We start from the raw sequence: 13,658 nt of genomic DNA on the forward strand, positions 1-13,658 counted from the left end.
GTCAGCACAAAAGCAAGAAAAAATTAATATTTTTTAAATCCCTTGTACATTTTAAATATGAACTTTATATTTTATTCATTAAAACTCGTCTTTTAAAAATATCATATGTAATTTTAAATTACTCAAATTATTAGTTACAAAATTGTAAGATTTAATTTTAGTTCATAAAATGTTAATGTCAGAAATGTCAAAAATCTTTTTATTTATTTTTATATTGTAAATATGATGTTTCATTTTCACTTACTTTTAGAAAAATAGTACATAACATTAAAAGCATTTAATAAAAATTTAGAAATTACTCAAAAATCTTTTTAAATTTTATATTATGTGTCATAAATTAAACATGGTAAAAGTATGGAAATTGGGTCTTATAAGTTACGATACTGCCTTTAAAATCCAGTCATCTATAGCACGAAAACATTTGGATTCGATGAGAAAAGGAATAACTACGAACTATGACACTCTGTTACTAGTCGAACACAAACCTGTCTACACTGTTGGTTAGTATGTAACCTCACTTTTTATTTATTTTACGGCATCCTTTTTTAAAAATATAAAACAATAATTTTATCACTGATAAATTATATGAATCACTATATTTATAATTATAAATAAACTAAAATTCATTAATAAAACTCTCATAATTATAATATGTACTTATTAAAAATTGGAAACTTGTAAGATATGCATCAATATTTAGTTAATGCAAATATAAAAATCCCATTAAAATTTTACAATTCTTTTTTTATAATATTTAAGGTATCAGAGATGACACATCAAATGATGAAATTTTAAGGTTGCGCAGCTTAGGTGCTGAGTTCCGTAAAACAAACCGAGGCGGTCTTATCACATTCCATGGACCAGGACAATTAGTAGCATATCCCATTATAAACTTGAAACACTTTAGACCGAGTGTGAAGTGGTATGTTCACAGCCTAGAAGAGACTGTTATACAAATGTGTGAAGTGTTAGGTAAGCAACTTGTTATAATCAAATTGTCTTAACTGTGAACTATGTAGCTTTATTGAATTTAAGCCATCCTTTATTGCGCTTAATATTTTAATTTGATATTTCATTAGGTATAAAGGCAAGCAGATCTCCTCATACAGGAGTTTGGGTGGAGGACAATAAAATTGCAGCTATTGGTATCCATGCGTCCAGATATGTCACAACCCATGGTATATGTCTAAATTGTAACAATGATTTGTCATGGTTTGATCATATTAACCCTTGCGGTATTGAAGATAAGGGTGTCACTTCGTTAACAAAAGAAACTGGTAATGTGTGTAGTACAGATCAAATGACCCCAATATTTTTACATAAGTTTGAAAAGGTATTTGACTGTAAGTCTGTGGAGCTAGAGACGGATGCTCAACGAGAAATACTTAGTAGTGTTTATAGTAAATTGTTATTATAGTGTATTGATATTGCACAATATTATTATTGAATACAAATTAATAATAATATTTGTTGCTAAGTTGTTATTAATTTATTAGAGACTTCTTATTGTTTAAAAATATGATGAAATAAAATAAATCAAATGATTTGTACAAATTTATTTCATTTATTAAATAAAATAAAAAATAAATAGGTGTTAAGTAATTCTAAATAAATAAAAAAGAAATCTCAAGTTGGGTTAAGAGAAATATTGTTATTGTCATGTCAAATATTAAAAAAATATATGAAAATACATACTACAATTCTGTGCCTAAGTTACATTTCAACAGAACCCAACTGAAAGTTCAACAAGTAGTAGAAATAAAACTGTTAGCGCCTAAACTGACAGATAACAGTATATTTACAAGATTTTTTTTCAAAACGACATTCTAAAAAGGTTATATGTAAAAGTTACTAAAACATCAATACAAGACATAAATGGGCACAATTACGTTAAATATTCCAACTTAAAATTAATACGTATCCAAAATTCTGCCAATTTATTCCTCAACTAGACCAATTGCTCAAATTCAGAATAATCCCTTTAAATCCTTGGCCAAATATGAGATGAAATTTTCGGGGATTATTCCAAAAACAAAAAAAAAACGGACCTAGCAATAGCTTACCAAATAATAAATGCAATTCTGAATTTATTACTAAATCTTAATTATATCCTAAATTAAAAATCGATGTGTCTACATAACATACGCATCATCGCATAAAAAATAGTATTAGCCATATGTTGTACCTATATTCGTATAACTACTTAAAATTAATAAATGCTTTTAAATGCAATCAATTACCATCAGGTAGTTGCAAGACACGCGGTGGTTATATTACACACGAAAAATTTTCACCACGATTCTTAGCTTAAAACGGACGGATATAATGACGTGAACGTGACATCGTGGAATTTCGAATCAGTCATTTGTATCACAAGTTCCTTAGTAAAAAAAAGCGTTGGAACGTTACAAAATACTTGTATACCACATATTTGTAATTTTATAGAAATTATGACATATGCTTGGGTGGTGCAAGCCACTTCCGCATATAGTAGCAGAAGATAGTGGCGATGTATAGCAGAACAAGCAGCGCGCACGCGACGCCGAGCAGCAACACCGACGATTTGCTGGGACACGGCTCTACAATTGTCACTGTTTTCTCTGCAAACATACCAAAAATATTTTATCAAAATTTTTACTAGTTTTTTTGCATCACGTATAAAGAATAATTTCATAACATAATTTTATTGAAAAATCAAAATTTAAATCGCGTATAATAGTAGACATATATTTTTATGGTCACTTTCCTTGTATCTAAATTAAACGTCATACGACGTATTCAATAACTTAGGAATTATGTTAAAAAACTGACCTCCAAAGTTAGTTTCACTTGCAGTTCCACCAGGCTTATCTGAACGAAGGAAATCGGTGCTCTGTCGCTCATCTCCAAAGTCGAGGACGAGGATCTCTTGAGATATGTTCATATCTTCTTCCTGACCGTGAGCTTCACCTGTCTCGTTGTGAGGCAACGAACGCTTCTTTCTTCCCCAAGACTCAATTGATTCTCTACCCCATTCGCAAACAGCCTGAAATTGATAATTAGTAGAAGCCGTTTTAGTAAAAACTAATAAGTACTTAAAGTTTAATTTACTTTGTTTTATTTTTGCTAGAAGAGTTTCAATAAAATGTTACAATGTCGTTTATTACATCATATTATATCATTAACTTTATCGACGTAACTATGTACTGATTTGACATTATAGGTGATTTAGGTCAACAGACTGAAAAAAATTATTACAGACGTGACTTTTAAAATGAAACAAAACAAATGAATACTTACTGGCTCACACGGACCAAGACAGTATTTCACATTGCACTGGAAAATAACACCATAGGATTCCGTAAACCTGAAGGCTTCGTACACAGATTGAAGCGCGTTTCCATCGGGAATGAAGGCTGGGAATATCGATGGATCAACTGGACATCTACGAAAGAGAAATATTCTTAGTATTTTTAACTGTATAAAAAAATTGCATATTAAATATGTGTGCTTAAGTGTTAAAATTTGTACATGAATCTTCATTATGGTCAATTTCTTCCTCCAATGGTCAAATTACACCTATTAAGTACAGTTATAACTCACACGCACACTTTTATCCTATAAAACTTTAAAGCAAATACATAAACATTACAAGTAATCACAAATATTTTATACATTGCATAGATTAAAATTAGTTTATTTTTTACTTTAAATAAAAGTACAAACCCTTCATCGTCGATGATCTGGAAAGTGCTTTTTGAATCCTTTGCCATTGCAACACAGCTGCGAGCAAAGATGCCATAAGGAGCTGCAAAAATAAAACATTTTAAATCATATAATAGATAACTGGTGGTAGGGCTTTGTGCAAGCCCGTCTGGGTAGGTACCACCTACTCATCAGATATTCTACCGCAAAACAGCAGTACTTGGAATTGTTGTGTTCCGGTTTGAAGGGTGAGTGAGCCAGTGTAATTACAGGCACAAGGGACATAAAATCTTAGTTCCCAAGATTGCTGGCGCATTGGCTATGTAAGCGATGGTTGACATTTCTTGCAATGCCAATGTCTAACGGCGTTTGGTGACCACTTACCATCAAGTGGCCCATTTGCTCGTCTGCCTTCCTATTCTATAAAATATATATATATACACAACTATATTAAAAACATTGTATTAGACCGTCATCACAATCTTTTTATATTTTGTTCTTTTGGTGAATTTACTAATTTTATTAATTTTTAAAAAAACTATTATTCAAAATTGTTTCCTGAACAAAATGCGGACTTAATGACTAAAGTCACTCACTACCAAACAACCAGAGATACAATTGAGACAATTTACTTTATTAATAAAATTTTAAATTGTAATAAGAATAAACTTACTGTCCTCCGGTATTTCGATGCGGAAGGTGAGCTTGTCTCCAATACGGACGGTTTCCACCTCGTGCTGGCGGCTGTCCAGGATGCGGATGCGTGGTGGTGGGGCTTCAGGAGCCGCAGTGATAGAAATCATCTCTGGGTCTCTGATGTATACATAGAATTTATTAAAAACTATAATATCGAATCGACAAACAGAAAAGTTATTCTGTAAGAACAAACTCGTCGAAACTCTAAGAAAGAACGTAATCGTTAGAGAAAAGTAGTTAGAGCGTGTGACTTTTCAGCAAAGATTGCGGATTCAATATAGGGCAAACACAATTTAGTGTTCATGTTCTTCACTTTTTTAATAAATCATTTGTCTCGTGCTCGGCGGCGAAGGAAAACCTGTGCTCGACAAAATTCGCCAAATGTTTATCCGCCAAACCACATTGTAGCGCCATGGTGGAATAAGTATCAAATATTCTCCTCAAAAGGAGAACTTTTTGCCTAGCACTAAGATATAACACGTTTTTACTTTTTTCTTAAATTTATATCATAAATAAATATGGCTACGTTGCGCCTTTGAATTATACATTTAACTTTCCGCGATTGAATGTAATAATGTGTAATGCTAGTTTAAATGCATGTATCGGAATCATTGACAGCAATCATTATTATATCGCACTTCGCCTTAGACTATTAAAAATCCATACAGAATAAAAAAGTCGTTGCCTATGCTCATCACGCTTACATTCCACACCGGTGTAGAGGAATCTAATTGTTTTATGTTTAATTCAGAACCGATATTGGGTCAATAGAATTTTATGTTCGTGTTCACATGTGTCGGTATGTGAATTATTTCACTGGCTGTATAATACCAAGCTGTTCTATATATAAAATGTTAAACATATTGCATTATTTATATAATTAAAATTCATAAAATATTAAATTTATAAATGGAACCTTCAAAATGTTGATGAGGAAAATTATTTCTCACGATGCAAGTTTTCACAATGAAAGTTTTGACTATGTATTAAGTGATACGTATTCTAAGTACGTTTATATCTAACCGTTTGTCATAGTTATTTAGCATGGGTCGCTTGAATTGCTTTAAATACAGTTTTATTATGCCGAAGTACTGTTACCGACCTGATGGGCACCATTCCAAATGTGATATTCTTTGAACTCATGTCGTATGTGCACTTCACTTTGTAGATCTTGTCAGCCTTCGTCATGACCACGCTGTGGTGCTGGAGTACGACGGTGTTGGAATATACTCCAGTCTTAAAAGATACAGAAAAAATTAAAAATGTATATACATTTTTTTCAATCATATGTCTAAGGTGTACCTTAGACGCATTAAGTGTTTTGTTTAAATTTATAATAATTCTTTTTATTATTTTTTAATAATATTTATTTTATGTATAAAATATTCTCTCATCTTTATATTTTTGCTCAAGATAGTATATGTAATTCTGTTATAATACCTAGTGAAAGCAGTAACATTAAAAAGATAATGTAATTAATGTAATCAACTTACTACACTCTGGGTATTACAATCCTGTCCCGCCATTGTAAGATCTAATCTGAATAGATCGCTGTTAACCACATCTATGTTGCATGTTTCCGAACGACCCAATGCGTAGATCCTTCCGTTGAAAGGCTTGTTCGTACGGACTTGCACGGCAATTCTAGTATCTTTGCAATGGACGGAGACTGAAATAATTACCAATGTTAGTCATTAGCATCGACTGGATGTAGAAAACTACAAGTTCTCGTTGATGGGTAATTACCGTCATAGCAGGTTCCAGTCTTGTCACAATTGGCGTCATTTCTCGTCAAGTTACTCGACATGTTAGTATCTTGATGGTGTTCTATTGAGACAGGCAGTTCTCCACTCGGATTGGCAGCTGGCTCTACAAATAGAATACAAAGCATTTAACTACAGGACTTTTTAAGACTGGGATGTATTTTTAGAACTTTGATTAGCTACAAACGGATGCGTTCGACATGTACGATCATAATCGATAGAAGATTGCGGCAATGGACGATTCCAAGTGTAACGTTGGTACTGTAATTACCGAGCAACGTAAAGCTCGCCGCTTCGAGCAATTCTAGATTTTTCACACGCAATTGATAAGTAGGTACTGCATACTTAGAGGCTTTTACATTCGCTCTGGGTTAATACCACGGAACACCATCGTTGTTTTAACGTGCCATTATATTGTGATTTACTTCATGTCGCCAGTTTAAATTATTCTGACGTTAGGTCCATCAACGGAAATCATTATAATACTCGTACCTCACACGGAGATTTATATCTACATCGTATTAAATTACATAAAACATTTCTTTAGCAAAACTATTCATATTATATACATATCAAAATAAAAATACAATTGAACATTTCTAGCAAATGTAATAGAAATAGGTAACAACTTTTTACTTAGAAATGAAATAAAAAATCAATTCTAACAACATTGTTTCAGAATTTCCGTTGTCGAAGAACTGTAAAATAAAGGGTGCTAATGACAAAATCAGTTACCGGAACGACGGCTCGTGAACCGTCTCGAATCGATTCGTTAGCTTGGTGCCAATGTTTCGTATACGCCATGTCAGCAACCAATAAAATGACGTTAAGCGATTTAGGCCGTTGACCGGTCAGACAAAGGTTTGTCATTCGGGCAGGGCAGAGTATCATAATTTAATAAAAAACGTGATTTGAACATCTACCTAGTGCGTTTTTAAAATGTAAACGTCTGTATTTTTAAAAGAACCGCCAGAATGAAAACAATATTTTTTAATTTTATACCAATTTTAAATAAAAAACTTTGAGTATAAAGAACCTTAATATATCATATAATTAAGGTCTTTACAGGATAAATTTGTTTTTAGCTTCTTTATTTACCGTTCAAATATATTATCTTTAAAACATAAAACGTCTACTTAGCAATAAAAATGTCATATAATTAATTATTATTGAAGTAATTTTTATTAAGCAACAAAACAAGTAAGAATTTAATGGCTCCATTAATATGTGAAAAACTCATTAAAAATTCTTATAATTTTTTCACCAATAAATGTTACGTTAGTTAGTATTTGCATACATTATACACAAATAGTAGATTATTTTATAAATCTATGTTATAAAGAGGAGAATTTTACGGTTGAACAAGCTGATCTCAGGAACTACCAATTTGAACAATTCATTATGCATTACGGAAAAGATAGTTAATATGCCCTTTCAGAATTCATAAAGTTAATAAGCTAAATAATAAAAAATATAATATAATAAAAATTTAGGATTAAGAAATATTTATTGGCAATCTATTTTAATTATACAAACACTTTTTTTTAATATTTTAGAGCTACAAAAATAAATTCTAGTCTGGTTACGCCAGACGTAGACATTCTTACGCGAATACTTAAAAAACATGGTCACCCCGAGCTATAAGTTTTTATTATAATTGTTACGCACGTAAAACCTATTCTCAGACTTGTATTTTCTAGATAAATGTCGATGACATTACTCCTTTTTCTGTTCGTAACGCTTCAGTAGTTGAAATAATAATTTTTCCCACGCTTATATCACTGTGGAGGACTAATTAAAATGCATATTTTTATAATTAAAAAATCTTAATGAAATATTGCTAAGAATAATACAAGCATAACTATGCTTGAAGTTTTTTAAGAAAAGAAATGAATGAGGTGCATATTATTATTTTTTCAATAATATCACAGCTGACCTGAAAATATTCACTTAAATATTTATAAACCGGAGAGTGAACAAAACGGTCATGATTTTTATTTATAGACCGCTATATTTTAAAAAATACCATTTTTCGTACGCTATCGGATGATTATAATACATTCATACCTCAATAGTTTTGTTATCATCTTTTTCGGAGCTCAAAAAATCTTTAGAAATCGCCTTCGATTTGAAAGTAGGTTAGTCGTAGTTTTTATAAAAACGATGATCGCGTTACAAAAGAAAATTCCCCAATTTGTTAACTTTAACTATTTTGCCGTTAGGTATGTCAAAGTTACGGATTATAAATCGCTATACAAACTTGTTGGTCTTTTATTTAACTAAGTATCACAGTTATGCTATTCTCTCTGTATATGGAATGACGATTGTAACACGATACAATCTAATCGCTTTTAAAAATAAAACTACTACACTCAAAGCCATTTTACAACTTAATTGCTGATTGTTTGCCGGATTTGACCTGATTTTATATTTTCTAGACACAAGATTTCTATTTATAATATTTAATATATATATTTGAATACTATTAAACCAACTACTAGCAATTAAGACCTCTAATTGCAGTAATTTTATAACGCAGCTACGCAAAGATGACTTATTCTGGTTGAAAAATCTTACTTGATTCTGTAAGTTGGAACATCAGAATGCATTAACAGTTACACTGACTTTATTTATAGAAGAACACGTCAACGATAATCTACCGTTGCATTTTCATAGAAATCCAGTTAACTTAGTTTATAGATAAAAAAAAAATTATGACATACTTGACAACATCTGAATTAACGGTTAGCTACTGTTACGCAATGAATATTAATAGGATGACCATATTTCAAAACCATTCGTTTCCAGTTTGACTTGTCAAAAGTCGTTTACCTAGTTCAAGTAATTACTGCCTTCTGAAACATCTCGTCCTCATTCAAACTATAATCGACTTCCTGATAAATTCAATATGTTTATTTGTCAATGTTATGTTTATTTTAATGTCTTTATTATGTGTAAAAGTGAATTAGGCATTTTTTTCTTTATTTATCGATTTTTTGTTATTTCAAGTATTATATTACTTAATATTATTTATTATAATGGTTATAATTATTATTATTTAAGCTGAAATTTAACAATTGATATCAACTCTAATTAAGAATCACTTCTGCGAAAATTTCAAGTTTAAATTCCAATGTTTCTTCGCTTAAGTACGGATTACAAATGAAAGTTTTACTAAATAAATACAGATAAAATAAAACTGCAATTCAATACGTATCGACAGGCACGTTTAGGTACCAAGTTACTATACTATGCCTTTTATTTATTACCTACACGACGTGTTAAAGAAGTAAAAAATAAAACATATTGAATTTCTTTACTATTTTTTTTCACATTACGTTTGGAAATCAGACTTTTAAAATATATTTTTTTTAGCTAAAATTACACCAACTTGGTGTAAGGTGTATCTTTACTTACTACTTCTATCATGTTCATTTATTTTAGTTAAGAATATATTGCACATATTTAATGATGCAGTAAAATAGTCTATAAAAGTGTTTAAAAATAGCAAACTTATCAGTTAAACTGGTTTTCATAGATATAAAGCCTCTTTATAGATGTAACCACATAATAGTATAAAGACCTAAACACACGCTTTACAACACTAAACTTTAATCTTACCTCGAGCTACACATAAGGGTAGTACATACATAACTGGCTTCTATAATCGAAGCCAGTGACCTGTATTACGAGTAGTTAAGAGAAACACAGACAAGGTCGCTGGCTTATGTTAAGCACGTAATATCATTAACACATAATGGAAAATGGCAAAAATAAATTTAAACGACGATCTATTTATAATTTTTTTTTATGTAATGAAAGCAGAATTTAATGGTCGATATCCTTAAGAAAGGGTGTTGTTAATGTGAACATAATTAAGGAATGCATATGAATAAACATTTAATGAATGTGTATTTTGATCATACATAATGTAAAAAAAATTGCTTTAAAAGTGATTAATATATTTTTACGCTAATGATATTTATAAAACATCTTCGTTTGATTTAGTTTTGCATTACCCTGAATAGTGTTATCGTAATATTCCACAACGATCGGTTCGCTAAAAAAAAATTAAGTTTTGTTCAATTGGGGTCTTGTGTCCTTTACCTTTATGAGCTTTATGAGTTGCATTTAAATAAAAGCTTTATTGGCTGTTAAACTATAAACTACAAGTATGTAAAAGGAAGAATTACTTATAACGTAATCATCATTATTGTTATACATACGATGGATGAAGCGGACACTGACCTGTATTACTGGTTGCAAGGCCTTGCAAGGCCATTAGATTGTTGCCAAGTGAGCTAGGTTCGTTAAATGTATTCTATTGTAAATTACTGTAATAAACTTATGCAATGACTTATGCAATGATTATAATATATATATATATATATAATTATTATTAGTTATTCCTGTTTTTTTACATAGAGTAGGTAGGCGAACTGGCAATTGTGCCACTTGTTGATAAGTAGTCACAATCGCCCACAGATATTGGCATTGTAAGAAATATTAAGCATTCCGTGCATAGCCAATGCGCCACCACCCTTAGGAATAAGATAGTTAGCCCCTTGTGCCTGTAGTTCACTCACTCTTTAAACCGGAACACAACAATACTAAGTTGTGTTGTTTAGCGGTAGAATATCTGATGAGTGGATGGTAACGATAGCACGAGCTTACACAAAGCCCTATCACCAAGTAAAGTAGTTTCACTTAAGTTATTAATCGTGGAGTCGTCGACATATGACGAGGAACCTCTGGGACTTATTTAAAAATAATGAAGATAAAACAGTTACGTATAATACTCTATAAATATATAATATAATATACTCTTCTAAGAACTATAACTTAATTATAAAACTTATACCATTTACCGGTTAGTAAAAAATACCACTTTAATGTTAATATTTTATAATAACCAAATAATCAGTTTTGCATACCTCCTCGTATGTAATCAATTTGTCATTTCGTGCAATGAAAATTAAGTATCGACACACAATCAATGCCGTCAACGTTCTAAATCTATCTCGATTCAATTACAGCTGAATTAGGACTGGAGCAAGACGGAGCCGAGCTCTCGGGCGCCGCAAAAACTAATTTTCAATTTCGTGTACCACCACCGTTAGAAGGCACGCACGAGCGACGCCGCCGACGCTCGCTATAGATTTTTTTGCACTAAAATGCAACTGTTGCTGTGACTCAGCGGATTTTATATTGTAAACATAACCAAATTATGTCGACATGTAATAGATACTGATGCCCCCTTTTTATCTCTAATTCGATCAATTTCGGTTCAATGCCGAACTTTATTCAATTACGAGACATTGATTACCGATATTAGATAATATAGTTTTATTACAATTACGTTTCTCATTATGCTGGAGGAAGTCTAGGGGATTGGATTCAAGTAACGGTATGAGGTGTATCGATATATATAATATTATTCAGTGTTCGGTGAACCTGGCCTTTAGCAATAGATGGCAATCTAAATGTCGTAGCATCGGGTCCACGTAATGGAGTAGCTTTCCAGACTTTCTTATAGCGGAACCTAACTGTTGTTTCCTCAATCTACGCCTCTGTTTACATTGTTCCAAGCTATTTCATTTATATTTTTTGATAAACACCAACAGTACAAAAAGTCGTTGAAAATTTTAAACATTAAATGAAAAATTAGTATTTATATTACTTATATGTCATCTTACTCATTAACTAAGTTTGTATGTTCACTATGCTTCTTATCTTCACTATGCTAGTAAAGTTTAATTAAGACTACAATTCATATTTATGGTGTAGTAAAATTTACGTATTTACTTGTACATATAATCCTTAAAGACAAATTAAGATATAAAAATACATAAAGTGTCATAAGTCCATTATTTAATATTGCTTCCTTTTCTGTTATTAATAGTAAAATTATTTGGACTTTTTTTGACATATTGATTCTGCGAATATATCTTTAAGAAATTATAATATTTATGAAGTTTTCCTTAGTTAAGGAACTGAGATTAAAATGTCTATACCAATTACGTAATTGAAAATTGTTAGTTTATATAGAGCTCGAGATAGCTATCAGCAAGTTCAGTCAACTGGGCCAGCTCGAGCTATATCGTATTACAAAAGCACTGCGTCACAATTCGCCAGATCTATCGTTACTCCCAACTATGCTCGATTGCTATTGACCCTGACCCTAGTTGCCAGCGATATTAACCTGCGTTTATCTTTATCTAGCTATATACATGATATCGCCGTTGTGCCGTAAATTCTATCATAAATTCTACAACAAGCCATCGATGATTTAAGCTGTTATTTAGTATTTATACTAAATTCATGACAGTTACTTTAGAAGTTCACGAAGTTAAACGAAATTGTTTGCAATAACATTTATGTATTTGAATTTTTATTTAATTTCTATTTACTACATTAAAACTATAAATTAACATATAAATTTTCAAATAAAATACGAGGTAAAAATGGTCATGACTACTACGTTTTTGAATATTTTACCTTTATTAAAAATGGTTTATTATGCACAAAGTCATTCCCACGAACGAGTTAGGTGAGAAGTTATGTTTAATTGCTCTCTTTAACAGTAGTTTCCGTGCAAGATTACGGTGAATTAATGAAGTCATTACCACTTATCTTGACGTTGCGCTTTAGATTTGTACTGTTATGTATTATAAATAAAAGTATAAAAAAATTATTTAGGTTATCGTATATGCATCATATACATACACCATACGTCGACCTGTATTTTTATCAATATCTTAAAACTTGTTACATGCTCTAAAATCGTGTCAATAATTTCTTCTTTATTTTTAAGGCAAATATGTAAGTGATAACTCCATTACATATATGGTTTAAATATCATAATATAGTAGATTAACTATTATAAAATTTAATATAATAATGATAATAATAAGCTAGCCAGTGACTCCCCGCTTGCCGGTTGGACGGGAGTCGGGGATAAGGGGGTTAGGGAAAGATCCTCAAGGACTACAACCGATGAACAAGGCGATGCAGGGCTTGGCTCCCGCAAGCTCAGCCGGTACATCTGAAACGACCACTGACTCACAATATGAAGATGCAAGAAAGAAGTGGTCACCAGTAGAGTTAGAAGAACTTATGTTTTGTTATTTTAAAGCCAGAGCCAAAGGACCTGGTTATCTTAAACGATTAGAGACATTTTTCAAGAAAAGAAATCCGGACAACCCTAAATCAATTAAATTTACTGGTAACGGGTTATCAAATCAGGCACGTAGAATCATCAAACAACATGTATTATAATAATAATATAAATAGTTTGGTAAGTTTCATGTTAATGTATATACTTTTTTGTCATTATTATAGTAGTAAGTAGATAATAGGGGAAAAAAGAGTACTTTATTTTTTAAACATTAAAACACAGATGGGGATATAAATGCTCTTCTTCCCGGTGACCGGGACGGAGTATTTATTAAAGCCGACTCAAAAAAGTCGAGAAAGTACAAACGTGATGTACAAATCAAAATATATAATATAGCC

The 13,658-nt window shown here is 31.2% G+C and overlaps 2 protein-coding genes across 2 annotated transcripts in view; one reads left to right on the forward strand and one right to left on the reverse strand.

The window, feature by feature from the left end:
* The first annotated feature begins 234 nt into the window (after positions 1-234).
* Positions 235-1,527, forward strand: LOC126779267 (putative lipoyltransferase 2, mitochondrial). Its single transcript, XM_050503200.1, has 3 exons — positions 235-500; positions 760-972; positions 1,080-1,527. Exons 1-3 carry the CDS (start codon positions 326-328, stop codon positions 1,415-1,417), a joined length of 726 nt encoding a protein of 241 aa, XP_050359157.1. The 5' UTR covers positions 235-325; the 3' UTR covers positions 1,418-1,527.
* A 23-nt stretch (positions 1,528-1,550) lies between these two features.
* Positions 1,551-13,658, reverse strand: part of LOC126779093 (uncharacterized) — a 29,752-nt gene continuing 17,644 nt past the window's right edge. The window contains exons 8-15 of the mRNA XM_050502932.1: positions 6,127-6,249; positions 5,874-6,049; positions 5,483-5,616; positions 4,358-4,497; positions 3,706-3,787; positions 3,280-3,424; positions 2,812-3,025; positions 1,551-2,600 (exon numbers count right to left, since the gene is read on the reverse strand). Coding sequence (XP_050358889.1) covers positions 2,449-2,600; positions 2,812-3,025; positions 3,280-3,424; positions 3,706-3,787; positions 4,358-4,497; positions 5,483-5,616; positions 5,874-6,049; positions 6,127-6,249 — 1,166 coding nt within the window. The 3' untranslated portion in view covers positions 1,551-2,448. The remainder of the gene's footprint in view (positions 2,601-2,811; positions 3,026-3,279; positions 3,425-3,705; positions 3,788-4,357; positions 4,498-5,482; positions 5,617-5,873; positions 6,050-6,126; positions 6,250-13,658) is intronic.

This window comes from Nymphalis io, chromosome 2 (genome assembly GCF_905147045.1).
Source record: "Nymphalis io chromosome 2, ilAglIoxx1.1, whole genome shotgun sequence".
Taxonomy (NCBI): domain Eukaryota; kingdom Metazoa; phylum Arthropoda; class Insecta; order Lepidoptera; family Nymphalidae; genus Nymphalis; species Nymphalis io.